This window comes from Homalodisca vitripennis, chromosome 1 (assembly GCF_021130785.1).
Source record: "Homalodisca vitripennis isolate AUS2020 chromosome 1, UT_GWSS_2.1, whole genome shotgun sequence".
Taxonomy (NCBI): Eukaryota; Metazoa; Arthropoda; class Insecta; order Hemiptera; family Cicadellidae; genus Homalodisca; species Homalodisca vitripennis.
In genome coordinates this window covers 119,488,439-119,500,867 of record NC_060207.1, presented here as the reverse complement: position 1 = coordinate 119,500,867, position 12,429 = coordinate 119,488,439, and the positions used below count along the sequence as shown (strand labels likewise).

Sequence of the window (12,429 nt, the reverse complement as noted above, 5' to 3'; positions counted from 1 at the left end):
TTGTATTGTTGTGTAAATATGTTATCATAAATTTCTCAATAAGTGTTAATTTGAATAGTAGTGGCATTAGGAATGTACTGGGTAGTGAATCGTAAGATAATGTTAGATTGGTAGATATGGATGAAGTTTTATCTGGCTTGAATGAACAATTGCTTAGTGAATTAATTAATTAAGCCTGATCCTACTAACTTGAAAAATAATCAAGAAAAAAATACATTGTTTTAAAGTTCTATCAATTATAAAAATGTACTTTCTATATACCTGTAAATAATTGTTTATTGAAAATAAAATTGCTACCTACAAATGTTTAGACCTTTATTTCAGTTTTTAATTTTGTAAAAATTAAAAATATGTTGCCATACAAAAAATGTTATATAACATAAACTTCTATAAATATATTTTTTCTACATATATTTACATTTTAGTAAATAATGAGTTCATCCAATAGAATCCAAACTGTCATAATTATACATAAAAGAGAGCAATAACATTTTTCTAGATTTTGTAGTTTATATAGATATATTATTAAAAAGTATCAACAAACCCTTTTTACTGGAATATTTTTTTATAATCTGTGAATTAGGTATATAACCAAACTTTTGTATATTTTGGATTTATTACAATAAATTTCACTTTGGCTGTGACAATGCTATGCATTGGATAAAAATTTATTCTTTACTACTTTTTATTTTAATAAATTTATTTTTAATAGTAAAATTCAAATCATTCAATATTCAATTATTTTATTGTAAACTCAATTTATTTCTATAAACATTGATATTTTTAAAATGTCTGTATCTCAAAAAATAGATGAGCAGTGAGTAAAATTTTTTTAAACTTACAAAACCGCAAAAGTGCCTGCCATTTTAAGAAAAATGATGACCCGTTCCAGGGTTAATAAAATTTACATGAACTCAAAGTGTAAAGACCTTGTGCATATTCTCATTAATACTGTAATGCATACTAAATCGACCCTAAGATACGTAGAATACTCTGAGACCAAATCCCAGTAATGATGAATTTTATAATAATCTTTTAACGCACAATCAGTGAAACAGCCCCTTACAAAATACACATATTTTATTATGCTGCACAATGAGAGGAGCACCAGACAGCAGCAATTACTTATGTTGAAATATACCAAATTCCAATATTTATAATATGAAATCAATAAACATTTTTTGTAATATTCTGTAAAGTATTCTTAAGAGTAATATATTTTTTTATTAAGTCTCATAATGTTCAATTGCAATGACTAATTAAATAACAAGTAGTGCTAAAAAGTGACAAATTGCCTTACAATATTCCCAGTCAAGTACAAGCCATATTTACAGTAGTGAGAAAATCATACAGATACTTATTCTACTTTAAGCATGTGGTTGTAACAGAGTTTATGCCCAGTCAGCCCAAATTGAATTTGAATTGTTGTTTTGAAATATTTTGTTAAGTATAATATTAAATTAAATATTAAATTAGATAAGGGGATAAGTGCAATATTACAACAACTTCAGAGTGGTGATAATGATGTTGCAGACCTCGAGCAGAGCTAGAATTGGCTACTGCATTGCTAGGTGTAGTAGACAATGTTGTCCAGACAGTTGACAAATTGAGACATGCTGCTACATATCGCCACCAGATGTGGTCTGCACGGACCTTGAGGTCTCGAGCGCGGGTGACCTGCCAGCGCATGTGGGCTGTGCTACCCGAGCTGTGGACTGGTTTACTGTGCATCCTCATGATCACTACTCGGTGCTATCAGTCCTTGCCCTTGCTAGCTCAGCATGCTCAGTTTGCTCACAGGTCAGCACTTATTTATTTCTTTTGCTTAATTTAACCCTGAAACTGGCAGCTACATTAGTCTTTGGAGGTAAGCCAATTTTCAGAATTTTGTTGAGTTCTGGTTTTGCATTTATAAAATACCCAAGACTGATGTTTACTAGGTTGTATTGCATATATAACAATATTTTTATACATTATCTTTAGTGAAAATGAAGAGAAAGGTCATATCATTGATAAATTTTTATTTTATTTTAACACTAGCATTTACAACTAGAAAAATACACTCAATTTCAAACAAAAGGAGGGATGATTCCTGAGAAACATGTTAAATTAAAAGCTAGTAAAATTTGAAAATAGCTATTTACAACAATAAATATAACCTATATTACTCCCTTCCAAGTGTGATTGATCAGAAACGGGCTCCAAGTCTATAAATTTCTCAAATCTAATGATCTACAGTATATACCACATTTTATATGCTATTTATTATAATAATTTATATATTACAAGTAATAAGAATATTAGTTACAATTTGCACTGTATAAGCACACAACCTGGTTTTTCTTAAAATCAATAGAGGAATTTTGATAGAAAGGAATTGATTGCCGGCTATGCTTTGAATTTGGGTGAAGGTTGAAATGGGAGGGTATGAAAAGGGTTAAATATATCATTTTCCCAGATTATTTTTCTTCTAGGTTAATACAATTTAAACCGACCATCATATGCATAAATAATAGTTATATCATCAGATAACTAGATAAAGACTGAAAGTTTTGCACCTTAAATGTTTTTTATATAGTTAGCTAGTGCTGATTTAACATTTATTCACATGTCTTAACGGTTGTATTTAATTGTGTCAAGCTAAAAACAATGAGCAAAAAATTCATTTGCTGTTTACTATCAAGCAGTGGTCTCTTACTTTGTCTTCTGAATGAACATCTTTAAACTTCCAACGCAAACAACTCTTTGACACTGAGTTAAACCATGCAATACATCATTTATGATAGCATTTGGTTGTCACATTTTTATTATTATATTTTCTTATGCTATTATAGGAGATTCCAATCTTTATACTTTTCCTATTTCACTATAGGCTTCAAAATTATTTATTCAAATACTTGCTGTTGTGCAAATAAAGTAGAAATTGAAACTATTTTAACTATTTCATAAATATTCTTATTTTAAATTAAAATAATAATTAAATTAGTACCATATTTTAAAGCCTCAATAATTTTTTTTAACTTAGTTAACATAACATATTGACTGCAGCAAAAGACTGGTACAAACGTGAGGATTTTGTTACGAACTATTTAACAGGAGTTACGGAGGGTTGAGCATGTATTCTAGCTGCACAGTTTAATTTTTGTTATTTATAAATCTTAATAGCCACTTAGGTGACATTAAAAACTCATGTTGTCATTTGCCAATGTGGTCAACAACCTCGGGGTAGAGGGAAAAGAAAAACATAAAAAAATTTATAAATTGATAATAGTTGTTAGAAGAATGAAAACAACACTAATGGACTTGTAAAATATGTTCTCTAAAAATGTGTCTTACTAGATATATCTTTTATAGTCATTAAGATTAATTAATAGAAATAACCTTGTATTAGCCTTTACCTTAAAATATTGTAGAATGAAGTAAAGTATTATTCAAATGTAACTACCATTACGGTTCACTCAGTGGACGTGTGTGTATCTGTCATCTACAGATGACATCTACAGAGTTCATGACACATGCTGGAGGGACTCCTCAGCATTGACTATGGCATAATATTATGGGGAAACAGTTCATGCAGTAATTTAAATAGGATTTTGGTCCTTCAAAAAAGAGCCCTTAGAACAATGGCTAGCCTTCAACCCCTTGACAGCTGTCGTGAAGTCTTTAAGAACTTTAATATTTTAACTGTGACATCCCTCTGTATATTTTAGAAGTTGTTTTACTTGCCTGCAGACTCAAGTTACCAAAAAACAAAGACATACATGGGCGACAAACTCGCCATGCCGACGATTTCATCCTTCAACCCCACCGGACTGCCTTGTTTGAAAAAAAGCCTTCATATACAGGGGCAAAACTATTTAATGTTCTACCTGACGAGTTGAAGACTCAAGATTCAGCTACAATGAGAAGACAACTTCGAGAGTGGCTAATCAATAAATCAATTTACACAATGGACGAGTTCATGACACATGCTGGAGGGACTCCTCAGCATTGACTACAAAATACCGGAAGAAACACTTTGTAAACCATCTTATTCTGATTTCTATTTCTACCTGTCTTTCTTACTGTAACTTGACACTTATTCTGTTCTTTATGATTATGATTAAAGTATTATTGATTGATTGATTGATTGATCTGCTTTTAGACACTCCACATCATTCGTATCATGACCTGTTTTTGATTTTACCATATAGAAGAGGCTTTGAGCTATTATTACGTAGATACAAGGGTGTATCAACTATAAACTAACTGATGAAAAAGTGTGAACTTTATTTGACTAAACTTAGAAAATTTATAATATTTTTCTGCATATTCCAAAATACATTTTTCTGATCAGATTGGGAGCTTTTTTATTCCATCATCATAAAAACTCCTAGAGTGTTCTCTTACGCAATGGAGCACAAACACCTCCACCGCTTGTTCCCACCGCGTTCTCTTTGAAACGCTGGCCTCCAAGCGCTTCTTTAAGTTGTCTAAAAAGATGTGTCACAAGGTGACAATGCGGGCTTTAGAGAAGATGTTCCAATGTTTCCTATCCTTAGCCTTATAATGGTAGACGGATCACCGACCACAGGTTGACTTACTGTGACGTGCCTTGCAAAAAATCCAAAGAAAAGTTTATTACATATAGGAATTTTAGAGATTTTGACGGTGATACGTTTATTGATGTTGCTTCCAATATACACTGGGATAACATAATGACTCATCGAAACGTGGATGATATCGCTAATGTGTTAACATCAAAAATAGTCCAAGTGTTTGATGAATGTGCACCCTTGGTGAGAAAAAGAATAACAAGAAAGAAAGCTCCTTGGAGAGATTCAAACATAGCATACCTTACAAAAAAGAAGAATAATTGTAAACATACTTATTTGTCTCTGAAAACACAGATTTCTAGGAATGCATACTGCAGGGCTCGTAATGCACTCAATGTGGCCATACGATCAGCGAAAAGGAAGTATTTTACTGATACTTTGAATACAAAAAACTCTAAAACTTTCTGGGCTACTTTAAGAGATGGTGGTTTGATGAGGTCGGTTGAAGAAAAGGACCATTCTGTTGAACTAGAAGATTTAAATCATTACTTCTCAACTATGGGTTGTAACGGGACAGTGAGCACAGAAAAACTGAAATTCTTTAACAGTAACAAATGTGCAGGGATAGATTCTACTTTCACTTTTTCTCCTGTATCCGAAAGTAAGGTAAAGGAGTTGATGAACAGTATCGCAAGTACTGCATTTGGTGTGGATGGAATATCCATAAAAATGGTTAGAGGCCTGAGTCCCTTTTGCATTGGAGCAGTTTCTCACCTGGTCAATGTATCATTGAAAACTGGCAATTTCCCTTCTAGTTGGAAGCAGAGCGTGGTGGTTCCTCTGCCAAAGAATCTCAATCCTACTTTAGTTTCAGACTTTCGACCTATCTCAATCCTTCCTGTCATCTCCAAAATACTGGAAAAAGTTGTGGCAGAACAACTAGTCTTATATTTGGAATCTGAAGGATTACTTCCTGAAACACAGTCAGGATTTAGGCAGGGTTTTAGCACTTGCTCAGCACTTCTCAATGTCATTGATGAAATTATTTCAGCTAAAGATAAGGGCCTAGAGAGTATGATTACTTCCCTTGACTTCTCCCAAGCCTTTGACTCGGTGAATTTTGATTTGTTGCTAGCAAAGCTAAGATTTTACCAGTTTGATGATATCTCAGTTAGATGGTTTTCATCTTATTTGTCTGGGCGTACGCAACGTACAAAGGTAAACGGGAAGTTATCGACAGCACTTCCTAGGTTCGTCGGTGTTCCTCAAGGCAGTTGCTTAGGACCGATTCTCTTTCTTATATACACAGCAGATTTGAAAGATCACTTAAGTCACTGTTCTTTGCATTCCTACGCGGATGATTCACAGCTATTGATTTCTTTTAAACCCTCAGAAACGGCTGAGGCTGTCCGTCATGTCTAGTGAGTGTAAAGAAATGGTCAGACGATCATGGTTTGCTATTGAATTCTAATAAATGTTCTGTGATGCTTGTAGACCGGATATCTTCGAGTAGTCAGTAAGTGAATAGCTGCGCTGAACGGTGTATATTTGTGGACGGTAAGCCTTTGATGGCAAGTAATAGTCTAAAGATTCTTGGTGTTACTATTGACCCCCAACTCAATTTTTCCAATCATGTCAAAGCTATATGTAAAACAGTGACAATTAGATTAAAGGCCCTTTACAGATTAAGCACAATTTTGCCAGAATCTTCCAAGCTGGAAATTGTTCGGTCAACAATATTTCCTGCTATACATTATGCTCTTCCAGCTTTTGCTCGTTGTCTGACTCAGGAAAATGTGATGATACTTACTCGTCTGCAGAACAGAGCACTGAGATTCGTTTACAATCTGAAAAAATTCGACCACATCAGCGAGTACAGATTAAATGCTAAGGTGTTGTCTATCATGGGTGTCTCCGACTTGCAAACCGTCAATCTGGTCCACAAAATTCTTCAGACGGGAAAACCTGAATACCTCAGGAATAAGCTGGTATTCAGGCAAGAAATTAATGTGCGTAGTACCCGTCAGAACAGCCTATTGCACCTACCAAAGACAAAACTGGAAACGGGGAAAAAGGGTTTTAGTTACTTTGGACCAAAGAAATACAATGCTTTGCCACCCACTTTAAAAAGTTATAGCTGTAAGAAATTTAAGGGGAGTGTGAAGGTGGTGTTTGCCTGACCCATGCATATGCATCAGGTTAGTTTAGTTTTTATAGTTTAGTGTTTTACGTTTATTTTATGGTTTACGTTATTGTTCTCCATGTGTTCTGTATGTCTGACAAGAGTTTTCATGAAAAACAGTTTTTGTACTGATGGACGCTTGCTAAATAAAGACCTTATTTATTTATGCAACCAATTTTTGCCACATAGCGTTAGCCGCATGTGGCCTGGCATTATCGTGCATAAGAATGTCACTTCTAGCAATTGCTGCTTCCTTTTCGTTCAAAGTTATAATTTTTTGGCATCCAGTACTTTACAATAATATTGTATGTTGTGATTTCAAAGAGTTATCAACGATTTTCCTCAATGAAATTTTGGACTGCCTCAATGTTGACTTTGATTACACTTGTTTGTGGGCAATGATCGTGGCTCTCATTCTCAACCTTTACACACTTCTCAGAAAATTGTTTGTGGCAAGCATACACATGGAATTTTGTCAAAGTATTGTACCCAAAATGTACATGTAATCACTGCTAAATTTCAGTTGAGATCGCCCCTTCCTTGGGCAAAATCTTGATTACAGTCCACTGCTCCATAGAGACATTTACTTCCTGCCCCTCATGATTTGTTTTGATAGTAAAGGGAAACAAGAAAGTTGCAGTTGGTTCCCCTTTTCCCTGATAGTACAGGCTACCTGTGCATCAACCAATAGTAGGTTAATGACTCCTTTGGAATTTCTTTAGTTAACCATTTATATTTCACACACAATCATTTATCTGTGCATTAGAAATGTTTGGTAATCTTATACATAAAATATTGTTAATGTTATGTGATAAATAATTAAATGTCAATTTGGTTTACTAATCTTTATATATATATATATATATATATATATATATATAATTTTATATATATATATATATCTTTATATATATATTTCTTGTGTGCGTGTGTATGTTACTGAACTCATCCTAAACGACTGGACCGATTTTGACGAAAGTTTTTGTGTATGTTGAAGGGGATTCGAGAATGGTTCAGATTCACAATTTGGTCCAATTTAAATAGTTTATTTAATTAATTTTTTAATTATAAATTATTGTTGATCTTGGAGTGTTTTATATTGGATCCAACAGACTGCGCTATGACATGTAATACAAAGTGAACTGATATTTTCAGCTGAAGTTCATCAAAGAGGCAGAAACATTTGTTTACATTGAAACTTTAGTAACTATTAAATTACTGTAAACTGCTTTATCAGTAGTGTAATGCAGATTGCAGAGACGAAGTTATTATCTAATTTTTAATTTTGATAGCGCCAATGATCAATAATCCATCTAATGCCATGGAAATGCTATTTATACGCTGTTATAAAAACTACCTCATTAAATAAAGCTGTGAATGTTTCCACATAAAGTAATCAAATCTGGTTAGCTCCTTAAACATTGTGTCTGGCATTTTTACTGTAGTTATTGAAAAGCAAATGGGGATAACACACTCTTGCCCTTATACTAGAAGCATATACCCCTTATACATATTTATTGATCCGTAAAAATATCAAAATCACTTAATCACCAAAATTTAATCTAAGTTGAATTCCGAAACCAACATATGAGACCATTGTTTTGGTTAGTGCAATAGCATAAATCAATTGTGGAACTGTAAATAGATTAGACCGGGGGTGAATTTAAACGACCAGAACAGACTCATATTGACCGCAGCAACTTTTTAGTTGGACGATAAAATTGGTGGGATAAAAAGGCTAACTCTTATTGTTACTGAAATCGTCGGAGTACTTCAATAAATTATCATAGAATGTTGGAGGGAATACGAATCTTATAAAAATTGTTTCACTTTACGACTTCAGGACACCAAAACACTGTTCTTTAAACTTAAATCTAAAATGGATTAGGAGATTGGAATAGCTTTGAGTGACTATCGATTATCTCAGAAGTGTTTATTATGTCATAGATAAAGAATACATGAATATATTGTCCGAGTTTTCAACAGAAAAAAGTGTGCGAAGCTGCAGGTAACTGCTAATAAATATGTAATAATGTGAATGTATGTCTTATGGTTGAAAAAATTACTCTAGAAACTTTGATTGCTTTTAGTTGATTGTAATTATAGTTAATGTAAAGACAATAACTACATCAGCAAAAAAAATATGTCTCTTTATGTCTTAAACTAAAAAAATAGGAGACTTGTTATGAATTTATGACTTGTTTTGATGAGTTAATATTTTATAATAACAAACATTAATTTTTAAACTTTAAACAGTGAATTTTACCATGTTTCCCCCATCCACACTTCTTTACATACCAGTTCAACCATATTAGGAGGCGGCAGCATGGGCTTTCAACTTCACTTAAGTGGTTTTAACAACAATTGAAAATAAAAATGCATACAGCTTATAGTGCATGCTCAATTCTTCTGTACCACAAGTACACCTACTCTAGTCGGTCAATGTATTAAATATTTTGTATATTTATAGTTACAAATAGTTTACACATGTTTGGAATTATTATAAATGAAAAATAACTAGAATATAATATTAGTAATTCAATCTTGTGCTACTCCTCATGTAATATAAAAAAAATGTATAAATATAAAAAGGTATTAACAGTAAATGTTTTGATTCTTCATTTAGTCTATCTATACTGTATTTTTCTATCTATATAAGATACTTACCCTATCCTCAATTAATCAATGATAGTTTAGAAATAGTATATTTGTTAACAGGTTGGTGAAGGCCATGTGCAAGACTGTTGGAAACACTGTGACTCTGTGTGATATGGACAAGAACCGTTGGAATGAGGCTCGCAGCTTGCTGTCAACTCTTGCCTATTTTGTCATAGGTTGGCTGTCAGAACACTCCTCTCTTCTGGGTCTTGACAAACATTTTGATGCAGTGTGATGTAAACAAGAATCATTAGTTGAAGCTCACACTCTGCTGTCAAACTATGGTCCACTTTATCATGGGTTGGCTGAGAGACCACTTGATTCTTCTGAGTCCTGAAGAACATTGTAACTGATGTTAACAAGAACCTTTGGAATGAGGTTCATAGTCTGCTATTAACTCTGGCCTGCTTCATGCTGGATTGGCTGTCAGATCACTTGTTTCTTGTGGGAAGACCTGACTTGTTTGACACGGAAAACGTTATTGAACTGAGGTTTGCATCCAGCTCCACTTTTCTTTCTTCCTTACTCTTATCCACCAGAAGGGTGGCAATAGGGGCAGTGAAGACTATCGACCATTTCTCTCTCATTTGTGTTTTAAGTTTGTTTTTGACAATGAAAGGAAACAGGAATTTTCTGGACATTTGCCATCGTTTTAGTGATACGTTTACTGCATCCATTTGAAGCAGCCGACAAGAACTATGTTAGATGAAATTTTGCTGAACAATTTGAACTAATGTAATGCAGCTCTAAGTTTTCTAAAATATAAAAAAACATTTACTAAAAATTTAAAGACATATACCAATCTTATTTCTCTTTTGACAGAAGTAGGCTTCTCTGATCTGTTTTATATATATATTTGAATCGTAAAAAGTGAGGGCTTTGTGGTGTAATGGTAGCACACTCACCCAGCAGGTAAGAGATCTAGTTTCGAGTCCCGGCGGAGCAAGTACTTTTTGTGATTCAATGTTTATTGAAATTAAATTAGGCTATAGCCACTTATACAAATTTAATGAGTAAAGTCTGTCGGCTTGTGTGGCATCACATGAGCCTGTCAATTCTATTGGTTGCCACCAACTTTACTTTCGTCGTCCCTACTAGATAGATGAGAGATTACTTTTTGTGATTAAGTTAACATCTCCAAAATGGACATTTAGTTTGTACTTTACCAACCTGTTGAAATGAAAGATAATTTAGTCTTTGAAGGATTAGGATTTTGTTTGAATAACAATAACCAAACATAAAATTTAGACCCAAAGTGCCTTGTTAATTATTTACCGCTTGAACCAGATACTTGTTTATAGGGTTGTTATTTGAATCGCAAAAGGTAATAAGCACTCTTCTACTTGAATTTGTAAGTAGAAACTGTTGTGATTTACAACATAGACAGAACAAAAACATTTCAACAAAACATGAAGTATCTACAACCAAATTTCTTAAAATAGTTTAAATTTACTTTGTTTGTCTTTATTTGTTTATTGCATTAAACTGGTCTTGTAATAATAAAACCACTGTATCAAACCAATTAATTGTTTTTTTACCATGTACTGGTTAACAATGTTCTGTGCATTTCATACTTCCATTATTTATTGTATGAGAGGAGTAGCATTGAGACATTATGTAGCAAATGAGGAAGCAGGTCATCTTGCTTAACCCTCCATCAGGCGCTTAAAATTAGAAACACCACCAGGCGCTCACGGAGGTTTCCTCCAGGTTAGCGAATAATGGATATCATAGTCGTTTAAACTGTTTTAATTTTTTTAATATTCATACTGATTTAATTACAATATAATATATTCATTTTTAGAAATTAAATAAAAATTATGTAATGAATTTTCCAAATAAGAAATTCAAAATCTTAAAAAATGTTACTGTATAATAACAACATGATTTATTTTAAGGAATAATGCAATTAATTGTAAAAATGTTTAACCTACTGTAATAATATATGGAAATTAATTTAGTTTTTAACTTCCTACAAAAACAACTTACTTCAATTCTTGACATATTATACAATTGTAATGTCAGTTATTACTCTAAAATCAAAATTTATTCTTTACTAAAAATTTTTTTAAACACTACACAAAGTTTCAAAACATTTTCCTTCTGGTTCTTATAACGACAATGTTCACTCCATAAACAGTACTGAAATGTTCCCTAGCACACGGGTACTGTACTGACAAGTCTCTCGTCTTCATTCTCCATTTCACAAAATTCAAATAAAATATATTGTAAAACTTAAAAAGAAACCATCACAGGTCACACATTTAGGCGCACACGGATTTTTACTCCAGAAAAACTAAACACTATAAGGCGCTCACGGAGATTTCGTCCAAGCACTACAAACACAACATCGGGCGCTCACGGAGGAATCGTCCAGTCTCACACGGAAGTAGACCTCATACTGACAGATTTTGACAAAGATAAGCGGGAGGCTATTGTTTCGCTTCCCCGAAAGATGCTCGTGAAGTACACTGCGGGAAACGACTGCCAACATCAGAAAAGTATTACTATTTTTAATAATAAAAAATACACGGAGGAAAACTCCGTTTAGCGCCCGATGTAGGGTTAATTGTCTGAATGTTGGTGAAGCCTATCACTGGAAAAATGTTATGTATCTGTCTCTCTGCACAATATCTCAAGAATGACCTGATGTAAAGACTTAACATTTTGTATGAAGCTTCATGATGATGGTCACTCCATGGGATTTGGCTGAGCATTAGTGAACATTTGTTGATTGGGCTTATGAATAACTAAGATGGCAACAATAAAATCACAAAACAAATAAATTTGTGAACTAACTGAATATTATCATGACATTTTAACACATGACAATAAAACATGTAACCTAACCATCCGCAAGATATCTTGAAAAAGTTTCATCTGTAAACTAAAAATTTTGCATGAAACTCTTAATTTCTACACATCCATGGGATTTGGCTAAATGTCATCAATGACCTCAATAGTTTCAGTAGTTTAGCACAATTTTGCTTTTGTTTACAATAAAAATATATTGTTGCATTTTTATGTGTGTTTTATTTAATCATGTTCCCTGTG

The 12,429-nt window shown here is 33.1% G+C and overlaps 1 protein-coding gene across 2 annotated transcripts in view; it reads left to right on the top strand.

The window, feature by feature from the left end:
* The window catches only part of LOC124370519 (endoplasmic reticulum membrane-associated RNA degradation protein-like), a 50,356-nt gene extending 40,185 nt beyond the window's left edge, over positions 1-10,171 (top strand). For both annotated transcript variants that reach the window (XM_046828809.1, XM_046828812.1), the window contains 2 exons: positions 1,534-1,800; positions 9,436-10,171. In XM_046828809.1, coding sequence (XP_046684765.1) covers positions 1,534-1,800; positions 9,436-9,610 — 442 coding nt within the window. In that variant the 3' untranslated portion in view covers positions 9,611-10,171. The remainder of the gene's footprint in view (positions 1-1,533; positions 1,801-9,435) is intronic.
* The last annotated feature ends 2,258 nt before the right edge of the window (positions 10,172-12,429 follow it).